This window comes from Micropterus salmoides, unplaced genomic scaffold, assembly GCF_014851395.1.
Source record: "Micropterus salmoides isolate LMB-PRFRI ecotype aquatic unplaced genomic scaffold, ASM1485139v1 Ms_hic_scaffold_13, whole genome shotgun sequence".
Lineage (NCBI taxonomy): Eukaryota > Metazoa > Chordata > Actinopteri > Centrarchiformes > Centrarchidae > Micropterus > Micropterus salmoides.
The window spans coordinates 7,200,402-7,220,397 of record NW_024040374.1 but is presented as its reverse complement, the minus strand read 5'-3'; the positions used below and the strand labels follow the sequence as shown (position 1 = coordinate 7,220,397).

At 38.2% G+C, this 19,996-nt stretch overlaps 1 protein-coding gene and 1 long non-coding RNA gene across 2 annotated transcripts in view; one reads left to right on the top strand and one right to left on the bottom strand.

The window, feature by feature from the left end:
- The window catches only part of LOC119900379 (collagen alpha-1(XXIV) chain), a 92,348-nt gene that overhangs the window by 12,076 nt on the left and 60,276 nt on the right, over positions 1 to 19,996 (bottom strand). Inside the window, exons 29-46 of the mRNA XM_038715258.1 lie at positions 18,314 to 18,367; positions 18,045 to 18,089; positions 15,564 to 15,608; positions 12,682 to 12,735; positions 12,061 to 12,114; positions 11,871 to 11,924; positions 11,562 to 11,615; positions 10,115 to 10,168; positions 9,238 to 9,345; positions 7,994 to 8,047; positions 7,510 to 7,617; positions 6,538 to 6,591; positions 4,793 to 4,846; positions 4,595 to 4,651; positions 3,551 to 3,604; positions 2,436 to 2,489; positions 1,860 to 1,913; positions 612 to 665 (exon numbers count right to left, since the gene is read on the bottom strand). Coding sequence (XP_038571186.1) covers positions 612 to 665; positions 1,860 to 1,913; positions 2,436 to 2,489; positions 3,551 to 3,604; positions 4,595 to 4,651; positions 4,793 to 4,846; positions 6,538 to 6,591; positions 7,510 to 7,617; positions 7,994 to 8,047; positions 9,238 to 9,345; positions 10,115 to 10,168; positions 11,562 to 11,615; positions 11,871 to 11,924; positions 12,061 to 12,114; positions 12,682 to 12,735; positions 15,564 to 15,608; positions 18,045 to 18,089; positions 18,314 to 18,367 — 1,065 coding nt within the window. The remainder of the gene's footprint in view (positions 1 to 611; positions 666 to 1,859; positions 1,914 to 2,435; positions 2,490 to 3,550; positions 3,605 to 4,594; positions 4,652 to 4,792; positions 4,847 to 6,537; positions 6,592 to 7,509; positions 7,618 to 7,993; positions 8,048 to 9,237; positions 9,346 to 10,114; positions 10,169 to 11,561; positions 11,616 to 11,870; positions 11,925 to 12,060; positions 12,115 to 12,681; positions 12,736 to 15,563; positions 15,609 to 18,044; positions 18,090 to 18,313; positions 18,368 to 19,996) is intronic.
- On the top strand, positions 16,272 to 18,177 carry LOC119900380. Its single transcript, XR_005444046.1, has 2 exons — positions 16,272 to 16,909; positions 17,791 to 18,177. It is a non-coding gene; the product is annotated as an uncharacterized LOC119900380 (long non-coding RNA).

Here is a 19,996-nt window from a genome sequence, read left to right as displayed (position 1 = left end):
CAGCCCTGTTCCTGACCTGAACCAACAGATTTAGTTGTATGTATGCATTGTGTTGCCATGTACCATTAAAACCGTGATCCACAACAATGTCCATGTTTTTGGGTTTGGTACACTTCTGGTTTTTGTGGTGTTTTTAACTTGCACTGAGATCACTTGTCATCAGTGTGTCTTGTGATGACTTTTTGCTTAGTTTGTTGATTCTTCCTGTTTTCCTTTTGTCTGTTGTTAGATTCTGTCACTCAAGTTTCATATTCTTGAGGTGCGACACTGGCTATTGTGATTATTCCTGATCATACTAGCCTCTGCTTCTTCTGCTTCTCCTGAATATAATTCAGGATATATCTGCCAAACACCCATGCATAACATCAACTAATAATGGAGAACAGCAACACAAGTTACATGATCTTATTATTATTGCTATTCCTCTCATTCTTTTTATATGCTGCATTTTGTAAACGTGCAATACTTTGCTTAGTAGTAGTCAGCAGTTTCCCTATACTAAGCAGTGTCATCATCACACAGGTAATCTCAGCAAAAAAATGCTCTCAATTATACAGCTCCAGCTGTCTCTCTCTGAGCCATGCATTTGGTAGAGGTGGTGTGATACTCACTTCACTGCCAGGAGCTCCTCTCAGCCCCCTTGCTCCTTTCTTTCCTGCTGAGCCCTGGATAAACATACACATGAGAAATGAAACATACATGGGCATTCACAAAAAAACATATATCTCGCTCACCTCTCATTAAAGAGCGAACATTTAAAAGACCATGCCTAATATGAGTCTTATAGAGACCCTAAGTTCAGGACTGTTTCTGTTCTTTACTCAGTCAAAGAAATACACACAACTGCTAACTGTATATTTAACACCTCAGCATTGGGTTACATATATATGGAGAGAGAGAGAGAGAGAGAGAGAGAGAGAGAGAGAGAGAGAGAGAGAGAGAGAGAGAGAGCCTCTCTAGGCTCTGACAGAGTAAGTTATGTATGTACAGTCCTAGAGAAAGATCCCATAAGTAATGCAAAGCCTTTAATTTGAAACATTTCCAGTGTCTCTTGGCTGACTATTAAGTTTTCGATGTTTCTAAACATATGGGTCTATTTTTTGCGCATGACAACATTGCTCAAACTCAGTTTCAATCCAAGCCAGACTGAAAACATTTGAATTGGTTATATAATCACTCTAACATACAAGCTGTTTCACATGTGGAAGAAAGTCAGTGGTATCTGGAAACCTGTGAATACTTACTATTAAAAAGGTTACGTGGAACTTGATCAAGAAGGCACAAAGTTGTTTCACTGGGAAAATAAGTTATGTAATCAAAAGGCCAGTGACAAGGTTGATGACTCAAAAGAACTTGACATCTAAGAATGTTCAGTTCAGAAAACCTATTTCTACTACCTGGTTTCTGATACTAGGAGGTAAGCTGAATTTAGTTTCCCCTCACAGCTGAGATGAAATCATCAACCACAGAGGACAGGCCCAAAAGACAAACAGCTCAAAATCTTTGTACCAGCATGCTCATCTGGTAACAGATGAAAAATAACAAATGGTGGGTGGCTGTGATATATGTGGTTGATCTTTCATTCTGGCAGCAAACAGAGGGATTTATGTTCATCCAAAGTGTAATTTACTGTAAGCCAGCCCAATCAAACCCAACCCTTCTTGCAGTGGCTGAACAAAGCTGTGTTAACAGATTTATTGCTCTTCAGTAAAACTGCTATTTAGTCCTGAAACCGTCCATCTTACCAGGGAAGCGACCAAGTTTAATGACTTATCACACTCTTAACTTTATACATAGGTGAAACGAAGAACGTAAATCTTTGTTTGATTTGACTGCTAAGGGGATTTGCATGGACTCACCGGAACTCCTATCTCTCCTTTTGGACCTGGTTCTCCAGGGAAGCCAGGTGATCCCTGAACAAAGCAAGAAAAAAACACACATGCAAAACATAATTCTAAGATGTTATATGAATCCATACTCCATTTACATTTTTAGGAAAAAATTAATGGGGATGACAAACTTGGCTAATTACATAATAAAAAGAATGAAATTACACTTTATCTACTTCACTGCTTCTTAATCAGAGTTCACTTAGCACAGGATAGCTCATCTAAGAATCCCACTCAGAGCACCTTCACACTCTTCAGGGGATAAACCCTTTGGGTATAAATTACTCTATTTCCTGCTCTTGTGTCATTTACATATTTCACATATTTTGCCCCATTACAGATAAGGTTCTCAGCACAATTTTCAGTATGTTGATATGTTCTTTCCAACACTTAGAATCTTTTTACATCACTGTTTATAGTTAATGTGATCCACCACGTGTACAAAACCACTGGCATGGTCATTTCAATGCACGTACCAAAAATATGTAAATGCTGTAGTAGTATTATATTCTGTAGTTACTGTACTATAGACATTTAATGACTTACCGGTGGGCCTTGAGGTCCAACAGCTCCACGAGATCCAGTGGTACCAATATGGCCCTGAAACACAATTTTAATATATAATTATGTTTTTCTCTGATTCTTAAAATTTATCAGTACAGATATGTTTATGTCCAATGCCATGCTATGTGTATTGTCATGAGTCCCATTGCAATGTATAATAAGGGAATCTGCTCAATTACAGGCTCCACAGCTTGGAAACAATATACAACAGCTCCCAAGCTAAGTTTAAATGTATACTATTAAGACAGCTGGCTACACACGATTTATAGTTTCCCCTATTCAAATTAATTGCAATGAAAGCCAAGAGTGACCTATTAGTGTATTTAATACAAGTCTGGGGAATGATGACACAACTGCCAAACTAAATGATAGTTTTTATGACTATGAACCTAGACTGGAGCTGGAAATGGGTCATAGATTATCTGCAGTGATTCTTCCCAGGACTGCACTTAGTCAGTTACACAACAGTTAGTATGAGATACAGTACTTAATGACAAAAATGTGTCCTAGGCAGGTAAAGTACCTCTACTTTCATCCAGCATACAAGTAGGGAAATCTACACTAGGGGTATTTGAGCAAGGTCTTGAGAAGGTCTGGCAAAATTTTAATTTTTTGATTGGAACTACTGCATCCTTGAGTTATGGTCATTTTAACTTTTTTTACTTAGGGAAAACACATATAGCATAAGAAGGTGATGATACCATATGTGTGCTGTGATGTTTTGTTATGATTAGTAAAATAATTTTCTTTTGTATTTGCCTGTTCACTTTTTTAGCTACAACCCACATCAATTTTACTGTCTAATATAAACACTAACTGTCCAAAATAAAGTAACCAGTATACCAACTTGCTTGCACAGTCAGTGTGTGTGTGTGTATACTTTTTGAGAGCAAAGAATCCTAGACTTGAAAGGTAAGAAATTCCCCAGCCATATTGCTGGGAATTCGGTAATCCTCTTCAACATGTGTGGTCTGCCCTTACCAGAACAGAGCAGTGTTCAATGGCGCACAAAAAGAGAATGAACAACAATCAAGTAGATAAGCACACAGAGTGGGGACTGTGCGTATGTCTGATTTTGATTTAATGGTTTTGTCTACCTGATATCCTTCATCCCCTGGCTCTCCACGCTCTCCTCGTTCTCCAGGGGGCCCCTGTGTAGACACAAATGCGCACACATGAACGTGAATACTGTATATGCATGGATTCATTTATACCCACAAAGCTTCAATTGAGCTGGGCAGCTACTTAAAGACAGAGACACTTCTCAGGCCAACACACATGAAACATATTCTTTAGATGTGACCTATGAGTCTCCATTTTAACCAAAGTCAAATGGAAAGGCGTAACCTTACTTTCGGCCAATCTTGGACAGGGCTACAGCGAGACTGAGGCTATCATTGTATTGCTCATGCTATGTACTGCAATACTGTGCAAACTTGACATTCCAGTACTCATGTAGGTTCCTATCTATACCTGTGTAGACATCCAGTAATGTAATGTAAATTAACTTCCCCGATTGTTCATGTAGGCCTATCACAGTGGTTACGTCCAGTGCTGGAAAATGTGTCTCAAACTGCATGAGAGTCATGCTACTGAATAACTGTAAGCTCTCCCAAGCTGCTAACACTCTTTGATACATCCTGATCCTCTTTTGATATTAGTGTAAGAATTACTTTCTTTTCTTTTCTTCTAATACACAGAATCCTTCGGGTAACTTGGGGTGAAAAATAGCCAAATGACAAAAATGTTTTGTATAAATGCAATGTAATGAAGCCTGTTTCAGTTTTAACATTTTTGTTCGTCACAGTGTTGTCATAAGACCTCAATTCTTATTTTGGGCCAAAAAAGGAACACAAGCAAAGCTAAGCTGAAGTGTAAAAACCCTTGTCAGAACAGAATAAGATCTGAGCCACAAAGGTTGATAATCGGGGTCCATATGCATGACATGTTCAAGAACAGAAACACTGAGATTATTGTCAATGTGGTGGGACAAAACATGAGTGTTCTTGGTGCTAAAATCAGGAGTTGATCAGGATAATTTTTTACTTCCAGAGTCAATCCTGCATTTAAACCGCTAGGACTAAACAGAGCAAGGAGTGTTACAGATCAGAAAGGAGAGTTTGAAGGAAAGCAAGACCTACTGGTTCACCTAAGGGCCCTGGCAGTCCTGGGGTCTTATTGTCCTCGCCTGGATAACCCTAGAATGTAGTAAACACACAGAATGACATGTGCACACATACAGACACAAGATTTTGCACACAGTACACTGAAGTACATTAAACCTAAAACCCAAAATACTGAATCAATTCTATTTCAGACACTATCAGGTATTATATTACCTTTTCACCTTTGGGCCCTGGTGGCCCAATGGGCCCAGGCTTGCCAGGGTGACCCTAAAAAAAAGAAAGCTGATTATTGTGCTTAACAAAGTCATCATAATTCTACTGGCTACAGCATGTTTCAACCATGAGTTACGCTGACAGCATATTAGTCAGAGATGTTTTATATTAACAGTTCTCTGTAGAAACACTTCCATTCTGTCACTTAAGGATTTGGGTTTTCGGCACTGACTTAGAAATCACTCAGCAGTCTAAGTCAAGTGTAAATGAGTCGGAGAGTCTTCACACACACAGACACTCACAAAAAGGGAGAAAATGAACTTGAGGTGCCCTGTTCAAGTTATGCAACCTAAATCCACTGATGTTGGCGTTGAACGTACTGTGGAGTTGCCTTGTAGACTTCACCATGTTCATTTTCACCTTTTGTCTTGGCTCTGGTAATAATTTTTGTATTGATGATAGTATTTGTATAGGTTCCCAACATGGTATTTTGCATTCATTGGATAAATAACAGTAAAGAGTAATGAGAAATATAAGAATGGCAGTGACGATATGTAATGTCTCCAGCATCCAGCAAAAAAACCGAAAGATGTCTCCAGCGTTTGCTAGGCTTACAGCACAAGGCTACCAGGTACTGGTACTGGCACAGTACTCCCAAAAAAAGGACTGAGAGCAGCTATAGAGAGACAAGGAGACAGCTTCACACAACATGGTGGAAACTCAGGTAAAAACGTTACAGTAATATTTTTATCAGCTTGATGTTGAACTAACTCAGCGTCAGCTCGCCTGCTGCTTTCAGTAACTAACTTTACTATCTGTGTATCTTTCACCGGAGGCTCAGCAATGTCAGCACAGCTAAATGTATTGGATGATAACAAAACGGGTAGTGAGCTGGACTGAATATTATAACGAGATTGTGTCACACTTTATAACAGTTAGACCGCAGTAAGTAAAGTTACTGTAGTGTTAGTGGATGGCTCTTCCTCTGGGTTGTATATTATGAGAGTCATGTTAGTTACAGCGACTGAGAGGTGGTGACGCTGTGTTCCTGAGTATCGGTAAAAGGCAATTAAATCTAAATTGAACGTTATGTTAGAGTGGCTGCTCCTGGTTGCATCACTATAGGATAGTAAACAAATCGCTCCACATTTGCTTTTTACCATTATATCATTTCTTGCAGGCTTTGACACTTTGACATAATACCAGGGGTACACAGGAAAGTTACACGGGTCGCGTTAGTTAGTGAAGTAATGTGGAAAGCGATATGACTTTGCACTGGAAAACATTAGCAACTGCTTGGCGTTAGCCAGCGAGCTAACGTGACTTTTTCTGTGTTTCTCCAGCTTTACTAATGCTCACTTTGTTTTTACTCGACATCATCTGAACCGGTTTGGTCTGATGGGCTTCAGCACATAAACCTTTATTGTTGTTTTGTATCCTTACGTGGAGCCTGTGTTTTGCTGGGAGCCGGTTGCCCTTTAAGGGAAAACGGGTTTATCTACACAAAGTTATCTAAATAACGTAGTAATCCTACTTTGTAAGATAGGCCCACACTGAATGTAGGCATAGTGGGATGAACTGAGCCAAAACGCAGACCGCTCAGGTTATACTCAACTAGCATTTTCTAAACAAAAACATACACAATTTTTATGTGATTTTGAAAATGTACATCTGTTTTTTTGCACAGGATGTATGTGTACATTGGCAAATGGTTCTTAAAAAAGCCACAGATAGGAGAAACTCACTGTGTATCCTGCCAGTCCTGGCTGTCCTTCTATCCCCATGACTCCAGGCTGACCCTGGAAGCAATGCAGAAAATGCAAACAAAAGAACACAGTGAATCAGTCCTAGTGCTGTTTTGCTTTTTTCTTATTCTGGTTCAGCTAAATATAATCTTGGCCTCAAACCACCATACATACAAACTGAATCTGGGAACAGTTTTTTTTTTCATGACAGGGATATAAATCTCCACAGCTATCACAACATGGTCTTAGTGGTTCTACAGAGAAGGGAGCTGCTTTTCTGAGTAAAAAAGAAAATAATGGATGCCTTCCTCTTGGCTCTTTCCTATCTTTTCTTTCTCTCAGGCCTGGAACAAAGGAGGTAATTTGATGCTTTTGTTGGTTTTGACACACAAGTGTGTATACATTTAGAAACGTCCTAACTGGACAAGAAGGGTGATTTGTTACTGTGCAGTTCAATTATATTTATTATAATGTCTTTGAACAACAACACACTCAGCTTTCCTGTCAAAGTCTCCTTCCTATCTAACTTACAAACACGAATGCAAGTCTTGTCCTGCACCTTAGCCTGTTGAACAAGCCAGAAAACAAAAGTGCACTGCTAACTTCAGTTTGCAGGTTAGATAGCCAATTACCTGCTGAGCTCATCAAACAGCACGTAAACATGCCTGCAAATGTCACTTCGGTCTGGTTACATGCTGGTGTGGTCCATACTTTTCAATACCATTGAACACACTGTCTGCCCATGGCATGTGGGATCCAGGATTGTTTACTTTGTCTCTAGTTCTCCTTTTTACTTTCTTCTAATAATAATTAAAAAAACTACAAACAGTACATTTAAAAAACATGATGACATTATTTTTTACTACAAAGAGGTATGACTAAATTTCATTTTAACTTTAATTTAACAAAAATTTCAGTCTGATTCTGAGACAGGACTAAGTGAGAGGAATGACAGGAAGAATGGGAACTAACTGTTGTGCCTCGAGTTCCCCTTGTGCCTTTCAGCCCTGGCTCGCCTGGCTGCCCGATGTCTCCTCGTGTGCCAGTCTCACCAGCAAGACCTGGAGGACCTCTCTCTCCCTGGAAAAAGACAGAATGTCATTGAGGAAAGAGAAACAGCAACAGTGACAAAAGGCCAGTATGGAATCAGCATTCAGCTTAATTTTGACAGGAGGAAACATCCATGTCAAACTGTCCTTCTGCAACAAAACAAAACTATAGTAGCTCTAAAGGCTATTTGTCTTTAATACTGGTTGGAGTTACTCATTTTCTTCCTTGGAACTTGAGTCAACAATTTTATATTTGACCCAAATGATAGTTCAGGCAGCTGAAACAAGATGACTCAGTAGTTGTATGGAACCACTTGAACGCCTTAGACTGTGCCCACTTGCTTCCTGCTGTGTTACTGCGTGGAAACATACTGTACAGGAAAAGTGGTAATGAATGAGGTCCTTACCTTCTTTCCGGGCCGTCCTCTGTTCCCTGGGGGCCCTAGTTTTCCTTCTGGCCCCTGTGACAGGAGACTCATTAATGATTATCACATACACACAAAAAATCTATTTGATAATCATTGGCATTGATAACAGCAAGAGTAAACGGTATCTGATTATTTCTTCAGTTTTGTAACTTTAACAGACATCATGTAGTAGTCACTTTGCTGCTTGTTGTTGTCATCACTGTGTCTCTCTGATGACTTATAAACACCAACCTGTGGATCCTGATACTGCTGCATTTTTTCCGACATGAGCAGCGGGCAATTTTCTATGCAGAGGTTATTAGCTGGTAGTCCACAGTGTCTATAGGTTTACGATATTTGTCAACATACATTTGTAAACTGGGCAATACTGCTTTCACAGAGCTTTGAAGGTGGGCCCTGAAGCTTCCTTCCTTCCGGACACTGGTGACCTTCCTAAGACCTCCTTAAGACCCATGACAAAATCTGGATCTGTAGCTCAAATCAAAACAAGCACTTACACTAAGGGAGACTTTGACTGACATCTATCATGCTGTGCAAAACATCCACAATCTATGACATAGTACCACTTACTGCCCCAGTAGCAAAAAAAGTATTTGATGAAGAGAAGGCTGACCCCTACTGGGTTACAAGGGCATTATTTGGTTAAGAGTAATCTCTAATCTGCTCCATCAGTTGCAGGTATTTAAAATTCTAAAGGTGTGATTTATTTTTGACTTTTTGACTGAAAAGTATGCCCATCAGTCTCTTGCCAGCTCTCACATAAATAACCACAGTGAAAAAACAGAGGAACCGATTCTGCAACAAACTGAATCTACCTGACATTTTATTTAGATTTAGTTTTAACTTAAACTGAGGTCAAGTGTGCGTTTACTGAGTGGGCATCAACTTCTGTTAATTGCCTCCAATTTAAATGGAGGTTGTTGGTGCTGCACCTAACTGATTTTTTTTTGTGGATTAATCTGACGATTAATTTATCATTTATTGTATAGATTTTTTTATTACTCAATTAATATAACAATTCATTCATCTAAAAATAAATATCAATTGGGGGAATCCCTGCTTTGACTGAGTGCAGCACTTCACTGCGATGCGCCGACCTGCATTATGTAAATCGACTTATTTCTGTAAATGATGATGCCGATTACGTAGATGAATCGCCCCAGCCCTAAAGGGTGTGTTATTAAAAATGTATCTGGCAGTTTGGAAACACAAAATAAACTTACACGAAAGCCTTGTTTCCCAGGCTCTCCAGGTGGTCCTGGGGGCCCAGGGTCCCCTTCTATGCCTTTTTCCCCTGACTCTCCGATTGGCCCATGATCACCAGGCTCACCCTGACAGTGAGACAGAAAAAGTTGTTGAGTGAGAGTATGACAGTTCAGTTATATTGTAGTATAGCACGTTTCATATTACCAACAGAGAGAGCCCAATAGGCCAGACAACCTGTAGTATTCAGACACTGACAGAAGGCTTTATTTTCATTTCCTTTACTTGACTTTATATCCATTCAAGTAAAATTGAGTAGACTGTTGCACTTAGTGCATTGTGGTAATATTCAGTATTTTATTTGAATTAAAGCTGGGGTAAGCAACATTCGAGAACTAGTATGAGACAGCTAGACTTATCGAAAGCAGAGTGCACTCAGGTAGGCAGGCCGGCAGGTAGACAGGCAGGTAGGCCAGTCAATCAAATGATTGGTTTTGGTTATTACAGTCTTGCAAAAACCACAGATACAGGCTATTTTTCATTTTTGTGTCAGAGCATTTGATTTATTGGCGCCAGGATGTAGAGAATTTCAACAAACACAAAAAAGCATTAAGCCGAGGCATGATTGGCAGATTGGCAGCAGCTGTGCCAATTCTTCTGAATAAATTTTATAAAATAAAATAAAGCTTTAATTTTGTTATTCATAAATTATAAATATATAAAAATCTATTCTCTTTAATGAACTAAAGCAAGCAGAATGTAGTGAAAACCCCCTACTATTGTTGTCACATAGAAAACCCTGCCATAAACAAATCCCTAATTCATTTAGGTTATTTGCTCGATGTTGAAAAGGGGTAAAGTCAAGTTAACTAAAACAAGGCCTTGCAATGTTTGTACCTTAGCTCCATCTTTTCCTTGAGGGCCATCTTCACCAGGTGGACCAGGAGGACCCTACAAACAAGTCACCATTTACAACAAAAGCTCTTTACTGTCATAAACAGTGACAAATAAACACAATAACATTATTGTCCCTTCTCAAAACCAGCTGTGTGACAACTGTGAAATCTTTACTCTCTCTGTGATAAATCAGCGTCCACACCGCTAGCGTGTATGTAAAAGGTATTTAGTTTTGATGTGCTTACAAAACTGAAACATTTCATTTAAAACCTTAATAACAACATGTCAATCCAGAAACAATGTCTTGGTAACTTGTGCTTTATTAGGACTTTTTTCTACCAATGTAGTAGTCCTTAGTTCTAAATCATCAAGTGCATGCTTCATTTCCTACAACATCAATGTTCAGCTGTCAAAGTCATAAAGAGAGATCATGTAAGAGTTAAGGAGTAACTGAAAAGCAGTCTTTTACTGCCCTCTCTGGTTTCAAGTTTTAAGGCTGACTGCAGCTAGCATCAATGGGGGTGTGGTGAAAAGCGTGCTGTGTTGCACCTGTAACCACACTGAACAGTGACGTTACTGTGTCCTGAAGAACACCTGTACAAAACTGCATTGAGGTGAGAAGGTTTACCACTGAAGGTCAGCAAAAACAAGATTCTAAGCAGGTGTTAAGTTACTCTTTAAAGAGGTGACTCATTTTCAGGTTCAAAATATTATTTAGGGGTTGTACAAGAATTTGTGAAGACACAGGGATGAAAGGGAAGCTGCTAGACTAGAAACAAGCTGTTTTCAGGCAGTTCAGAGCAGAGTTTTCTGTGGGAGATGGGAACTCCCTTTGGACAGGGCTTTTTCACTTTGCAAACCTATTACATGCACAAAAAAGATATATAACTCCATAAAGGAGAGTGAAAAAGCCAAAAAGCATAATACCACCTCTTTAAGTTCTATGAAAGAAATAAAATGTATTAACTGTATTCATTTTCTTTTGGTCAAGAGATTATTAGAAGGGGTAGAGCAAGATTTTCAGGGACAAAAACAAGACGTAATGTATGTAATGAAGAGATGAATCCTGAAGAATTATTGCTGATTTATTAATTTTGCTGAGATCTGGTTTAACATGTCACATTTGTGGAGACAATTTATTTGTTATGTAAATAAAAGGAACCACATAACCATCTAAACATGTGTGTCATAAAACAGAAGAAATGATGATGCACAGTAATAACAGTAACGTTCTTTCTTATCCTAAATAATATAGACAACATTAATTAATTAATTTGAAAAACTGTAATCACAATTTCAGTGACTAAATACAAAACGACCCTGTCTTTGGAACATTTGTATGGAGGAGACATAAGCTTAGATTTCTTTGGTCCAATAGAGTAAACTGGGTTAGATTTACCCATACACAAAGAAGGAAAGGATTAGTGAATTATTTGTAGTCACTCACCCTCATTCCCTCCTGTCCCTCCTCCCCTTCAGCTCCTGGAGGCCCAACATCACCCTGCAGGGACACAAAACACAACACAGGGTTGTCTGGAGATCAATACACACATATACAGTGTGTGTGCATGCACACTCCTCCACTTCTATACACTGTTAGACTTGACAATGAGCTGTTGCTTCACCCAAGGCTATAGTTTTGTCAGGTACAAATTGATGTAAATTTATTGCTTTCCACATTGCTGGAGGGTGGCACGGACTGAAATGACTAATGTTTTGGGGTGGTTGCAAAAAAACATGGCAAGGTTGTACTGACCTTTAACCCCGGCTCTCCGATGGCACCTGGTTCCCCCTCTGCACCAGGCCCACCCTACAAAAATAGGACAGAGAAACAAAGGGAATGAGTCATGTCTAATATGAGCTGGACAGGAATATCAACTACTGTATGAATCCAAATCATTTAATGATGACTTGATAAATAGTTACGAATATTGAATTAAAAGTACTTCAGGCCCTTGTTCTCCATCAGGTCCAGCCTCTCCAGGAGGTCCTTTGGGTCCCTGCAAGACAAATAAGCATCATAAGGATTCTTTCAGTTTAATGATACATAATCTCATAATTGGATTTACTGGGTACAGTAAATCAGGAAATAAAACACCTGAATAACAAAACACAAAAACAAACACATACAGTTGAATGTTAAAGTTGAGCTGAGACTACCTGAAAAGTGAAGACCAGCCAAAGGCAAGATGAGACCCATAACACAAACCATGCCTCTGGCATCCCTGAAACCTCTCATACTAAAAAATATTGGTATCTGATTGTTTGACATTCTTGATGTCCCTGAGGGGTTGGCAGATTTCCAGGAAAATCAAGAACTTGGAGACTAATCCAAGAAGCACAAGGTAAGGAGCTTTAAGGTGTGAAGAATGCGCAGAGAGAAAGCAATAAAGGCAAATCTAAATACCCCCCCCCCAGCCCTGACAGCTTCTTTCTCAGGAAACGTTTGTGAGCAATAATGATTCTATGGATATTTTCTCCCACAGTCATTATAGATTTCACAATGTGCGTTCTGTTTGCAGTTTCCTGAAACAACCACATCAATGCAACAGGGAAAGCATACTTACTGGTTCACCGTGGGGTCCCCTCTCCCCGCTGCTGCCCGGAATACCTGGTTTACCCTGGAAAAACACACACAGTCATGAACTTCATTGTAGCTCCAGTCATTTGTGTAATTACAGAAACAAGCATGAGAAAACTTTGCTTTGACCACGGCGCTCTTATCATTGTTATCACCATCACCCACAAACATGACTCAGTCTTTGATGAAATACGATTGGCTTTCCTACAATTTCAGATCCTTTTGTTGTAATCCAAACATTGAGCTGCCAAGTTTAGACAAGTCACCCTTTTGAAACAGTGTTTAATCAATCATTGACAAAGAACGACATTACTTTAGCGTGTGTAAGAGACAGCTGGTGGTTCCAAGCACTATTATTTGCAAAAGTTTGACAAGACAGAGATGAATTCAGTAGCGTGGACCATTAGCTGTATAATAAATTTAAGTTTACATATTACAAAACACTTTATAATGTTTTAAATAATTTGCCTTTTTACTGAGTAGCTATGACTCAAAAGAAAAAAATACAGTTTCAAAATTAAGTATTCAAAATATCTTTAAACAGTGAAGCTGAATCAATTGAAAAAAAGGCAAAATAAAACATTATTTTCACAGCCCAAATAATAATAATAATCATTTTATTTATAAAGCACATTTAGTACAGAAAGTAAAAAAAACAAAGCAAACACATAAAGAACATTCTAAAATATTGGCCAGCAAAAGTAATTAAAGTATAAAAAGTGATTGATTAAATCAGATATCAGAATCAGAAGGAGCTTTACTGACAAGTAGTGTTTTACACATACGAGGAATTTGCTGTGGTGATAAGGTGCTACACGTAGACATACAAATACATACATACAAATATACAGTCAACATAAATAAATGTAGAAAAAGTGATTTTTATAAAATGTTAGTGAACCAATTACGTTTATGGAAACTATAGTATAATACAATGCTTTGTGACAATAACCACAATCACTGACATTAACTACAAAACTACATTCAGCACTGAGCTTAATGGGCTCTGACATCACAGATAGCAACATCATTTTGGGACACAATGACTTACTGATTCTTAATCATAGAACATAGAAATGGCGAGGAATTATTCATGATAGATTTTGATAAAAATTTTTGTCATACACAAGATGGCACTATGAGTCCAGAGATGGACAAAATAAATCCTGACACCCCCCCCCCACAGCTAAACATACAGTGGGTAAGTCAAAGCAGAGGTTGATGATAGTTGGCTGATGAGTTTATCTCATTAATAGGGTTTCTACAAGAGACAGTGGGTCAAAGCTACAGTTACTGTAAGTAGTAACTTTTCACTCTGAAGTGGAGTTCGAAAAACACACAATGGTTGAAAGTTATTGAAACTTTATCCACTGCAAAAGACTCAGAAGGACATGTCATAACTAGTCCCAAGTATGTGTCTCTTGTTATGTCCACAAATCTATGCGTGTGGGTGTGCACATGGCTATCTGAAAGTGACAACACAGGCCTGCATTTGTGTGTCTGTTACAAGTTATTACAAACAAGCCTCTCAAATTTTAAGTCAATATATGATTAGAGAAATTGAAAAACATCTAACTTGTCAGTGGAAAACAAAACAAGCCGAACAACTGAGTCCAACACAGCTTAAACATGCAGGTGATAGAGCTTTTCTCGGACTGTTGATCATCCCTTTTAAGTCGTGCTATGAAGGGATGAATGAAACTCCACTATAAGAAACATACTGTGAATTTAATGATCATCACAACCCATACGGATTTGCTTTGAATTTCTTTTTATTTGCATGTCTCTCCACAGATGGTAGATTTTATCCTGTCACAGTTCAAAATAATATCAAAACTACCATCCATCATTTTCTTGAGACAGAAAAACCAAGCCTTTGCTGGCAAAATGGTTCTCTGAGCTGCCAAAAGTGTGTGTATTATGTGTTACTAAAACAAGGCATTGTAGTAACTGCTAGTTGTTTTCTTTGTATGTGTGTCCTACATTAGCTGCTGAAAAGACTCCCAAGGGTTTGTTAACGTCTCATCCAAAGTGAAACCTCACCAACAAATCAGCTGGCTGATATCATCCACCATTATAAGCTTGATTGAATGGTATCAGCACACATGTCAGTGGATAAGTAACAAGAAACTGTAATACAGAAATGCCAAAGATTTAGAAACTGTTTTGCCATTACATTTTTTGTCCACCAGAGAGCACTGACATAGTTTATTTTTCAAATGAACAATGTTCCTGCTCCATATCCACATACATATCTTGGTCACATTTCTTTAATGACTAGGTTTAAATGATAGTTGTAAAAAGGTCATTTTTTCCTAAACGTTTTTACACCCATACTAATGAGTGGTATCGGACTCAAACATCCAGCATCAGTGGAAGTCTAATCTAAATGTATTTCAAAAAACATCAAAGTACATATTCTTCACAACTGGACATAAGATAAAGCTGTGATTAAAATACAACCATTGTTCCAAATTAATGGCTAATCTAATCTCAAAGCATTATGAACAACAGTGTTAAAATCAAACAAAAAGAATTACTCATTCATCAAAACTGATGTTAGCACTGTATGCTGAACGAAAACCTTGCACCCACACACAGATGAATAAAGGGAATACATGGACGGATGTTTTGATTATGAGCCAGGAAGAACTGCTTAGCTACTTCTTTTAACTATGACAACTTCTACTTGGGTGACTTTATTGGTGCACACTCGCACAAGTGATAATTATATATATATACTACAGGTGAAAAGAGGATGTGGGCATGTTTTACAAGTCTGTGTTGTGTTTCTGTAGCCATAGCACTGCTTATTGCTAAAGTGAAGAGGGAAAATAGAGTAAACCAACAACTTTAAAAATTACTTACATGCTTCCCAGGAGTGCCTCTCTCTCCTGGAATGCCAGGCTTGCCCTTCAAAACAGAAATGCGTATTTTAATGATTAACATGCAGTTTCAATCAACCCTACTGATATCAATTGATTTTGAGAAAAATACTGGCAACACACTCATCTTCCTGCAGGTCATCAAAGGGAGCTTCCTTGTTAGATACTTCATATTTTAAGTTTAAGAGAATTTCTCTTAGATTAATACAAAATCCAACTGATGCAACTAAACTAGAGGGATAAGTGAGTGTAGTAGTAGGTTGGAAATGCTACATGTTTAGTTTTATGTAAACAGACACCCCCCATTTATTTTTTTTTGTTATAATTTATCTTTCCTAATACACTAAGTCACAACATAAAGGTAATGCACTTACTCGGCAGTAGATGGTGCTCTGGTACTGCTGTGGATCAAGTACGGAGGCTGCAGCTACAAGCTCCGCTCATGCGCAGCTCAGAAATAAACGAGCTCTGGCTTGAGCAAGATGCTAATTTTGGTCATCTCTCTATTAATCCACAGGTACAGTAAAACTTGTTTTTCTATGTTTAGCTTCTTCGATTAGTATGTAATGTGAATGCAGTATAAAAGGTTCTGTAGTGTTGTAAGATGATTTCAAGCGTCGTCATGTTAAGTAGGTTTTTTTCATGAACTTCAGTCTCTCACAGTAGTTTTGTAAGTGTGAGTAACTAACATTAACATTCTGTAACAGTCAAAAATGTGTTGTAGACGTTGTTAAGAGTTTTAGCCAGCCAGTAGTGAGTAAATTGCCAGGGGAAGGATACCATATTCAAACTAGTGTGCAAGTGTAGGAGAGAGTGTGACGTTTAAGAAATGTGTAGAAAAATGTACGTGTATTTTATGTTAGTGTTACAATTAATGTTAGCAGAAATGTAATGTGTTAATATGTCCGTGACTGTATCGGAGGAATCAGGGTAAAGTGAGTGTGTGTTTTGAGTTATATTATTTTGTTACGTGTTATTTTGAGTTAAGTCGATTGTGATTATGTGGAATATGTTAAATTATTTTGATGTCATGTGTACTTATTTTAAGGTAGAATGCTTTATGTATTGTATATTGTCAGTTTGGTTATGTCAATTGTTGTTTATTTGTGAAATGTTTAGCATTTGTGTAACATGCACTTTAAGCAGGAAGATTGAGCAAGAAATAATGTGACTGAGACGGTATGTGATTGTAGTCAGAAATAAACGAGCTCTGGCTTGAGCAAGACGCTAACTTTGGTCATCTTTCTATTAATCCACAGTGGCTAAACAGTGCTCCCTCGCCTGTGTAACCTGTGCTGCCTGTCCAGATTACCCCTAGGTCTGGCGCCGGTAACACTTGCAGTATTTGAATGATTCAGCACAACAAAAACACTCAAACAAATGTTCATAAATGTTATAGCTCTGACACAAAGTTAACATTCATGCTGCTCAGCACACTTTGCTAAGGTTTCCTCACTACAAGCAGGCAGTGGTACATATTAACTGCATTTGGGTATAACCTGATACTGAGATGAGAAGACAAAGGCGCACTCTGCAAATGAAAACTGATTAAAGCTTTTATAGAGGCCCAGGGATTATACTAGAGGAGGTGAATGTGCATCTTCAAAAGAGATTTGCGTTTTAACCTAAATGCTTCAGGATGATGCCTTTTATTATAATTTGATAATTATTCTTGGCTTTGGATGAAGGGAACAAATAAAAGTGCCTTCGCATTTCTTAAGAGCTTGACGTCTTCATCCAGAAATGTGTTCGATGTAAAACATTTACAGCATGATAACCATTCGCAAGTATCTTACAAGTATTTTTTGTGCTTTGATTATAAACTTCGTAGTATGATGTAGGGATTGCCCAAATTATGTTTTTTGTAAATAATAAGGAATATTATAGCATAGCTTTTTTCCACTCGCCTCCATACACCTACCAGTACAGTCAACCAGTTATATGACTGGTCGCTGACCGCTTTCAGGAAGTTCAGCCCAGTTATGTGACTATTTTGTCCTTTTAAAAAAAATAATTTTCTTCTTGAGAAAAGCTTAGGGGGGTTGTGTTTTATTTGTTTTTTTGTTTGTGGTTGGGAATGCATGCTTTGTTTTTTTTCTGGTTGGATAACCTATAAATCCAAATTCAGAATTTTTTGTTGTACAAAAAGATGCATTTAACTACAACTGCGAAATCTCACTGTGGAGTGTTTTTGTTCTTTTTTCCTTCAGAAAAAGAACTCAAGCACATGGAATGGATCTCTTCTGCTTATCTTCGCTCTAATATAACATTGGAAAATTGAACTGAACATGTGGTTGAGTTTATTTAAATTGAATGTTTAATTCCCCTGCCTTACAAATTAAGTATAAATCTGTTTGTGTTGTGAAAAACTAACCAGGGGTAATGTGTATAAATGAATTTGTGGGGTTTGATACTGACCTTTCTTACTGGGGTTAAAAGATATATTAATTGAGAGACTACTTACTATGAATCCTGCCTCTCCTTTTTGTCCAGTGTCACCCCTTTCACCCTGCAAAGAAAAAAATGACACATTTTGGAAAGGGGTTTTCAGGAAAAAAATTCAGAGGGACTAATGAAATAAACAATTCATAAAAGCAGTGTTGGGTGGATAATTCCAGTTCTAATACTGGCTAATATACAGGAGGAAGGACATATTTCATGCAAAAGTACTATCTAGATCCCATCTTCACATGCACATGGTAATGTTTTCAACAGGGTAGTGTGCATGTTTACCTTGGTGCCTTCAGGGCCTGGTTCTCCCAGTGGGCCATCAGGACCCCGTGGCCCCTATGCGACACGAACATGAGACACACCTTTGAACATCACTCAACAAAGAATGAGTAGTACATGAACACATTTAGCATCAAAGTATCATAAACAAGCTGAAATATGTACAGCTGAAATAACACCACCAACAACAAGTAATTAGTCTGCATTCTTTGTCTACTTGGTGGGGGGGGTTTCTGGCCTGATGCCACAGCCTAACACTCCCACAAACATTCCAGGGGTCTCACAGGATTGTAACACCACCACACAGGTATGGTGACAGATACAGATCTGTAAATACAGGCCAAGAGCCTCCCGTTTTGTCTCTTATCCACTCTTTCACGACTTTTCCAGTTTCAGTGTATCTGTCTTTGCATCTTCTCTATCCTTTGATGGCTCTCTATCTGCTCTTATTTTCCCGGAGCCTCTGGCATTCAGTCAGACTCTGCTCTCTTAAAACACCCAGACAAACTCGATTTTATTTTTCTCTCTCGATGTTCTTCCTTTCGTCCATCTTTATCTCTAATCTTGGATTAAAGGGCATAGGGGCAAATATTTCTGATGAGTTTTTGAGGTGGCCAATGCTACTATAACTTTGTCCTTGTCAGTCTTGACTATTTAGAGTTAACTAAATGAAAGGAATCATCATCATAAAAAAACAGTTTCTGGTTATTGTTTGTGTGTTGCAATGTCATTTTAACAATAAACATATAGAATAAATTGTTCGAAATGTATAATTGATTTAAGGAAGCCATGACAACTTCTTATCTACAAGAAATAACGCATATTATTGGCCAAAAGTTTGTCTACAGGAACATTTGTGGAGCAGGTGAGGATTATTTCACTGTGAGATCATAGATAATAGATCAGATATGATGGAAGCAACGTTCAGAGCACTACCTGTTTTCCCTAGAGAACAACTCGCTTTAGAAGTAGTGCAAGTGTGTGCTAACTAGATCATGTGCACAACACATAATTCCGATTCCAGGATATGACTTATTTAGAGTTCAGAAAGTAAAATTTTAAGAATGGATAATAAGCAGTGTAGCATTTCCTTTTTGTTGCATAATAAGGTAAATCTCTTCTTGAGAAACCTCACTGTTGAGAAAGGATGTGTTTGTTTATACTTTCTCTATTAAAAACATCAGCTAGCAGGGGAATATGTGACTTTGGTTCAAATGATTACCTTTCACATTTTTCTTTGATCTTGGTACCTCAGCAAGACAGGAAATGCAACCACAAACAGACATGTTTATGGGATTGCGGTATACAACACAAGCCGTGGCATGTTAAGTGCTACCATATGTTTTACTTGGCAGAATGTTCAAATGGCGGAAAATAGATTAACAGAAGATAAAAGGAACTGAAATATGGGATGAGTTATGAAGTGTAAGAAGTAGAGTGTTTGTGCTCAATTGGCTTATTAGTGTTTCTCTGCCATTTCTCCCATTAACTGAAATGAACGCACACTAAACTAGAAAGCTTTAGCCATGTCACTTTTAGGCAGTCTGGCAGTGAAGTGAAGCACAAGCAAACCTTCAATTTAGGAAAGATATAAAGGAAATTAAAGGCAAAACTCTAGCAAAGAGGACCTCCCGGGATGTGCTGCTGCCTGCAAGCAATCAGACCAAAGTGGGCAAAAGAGAAACT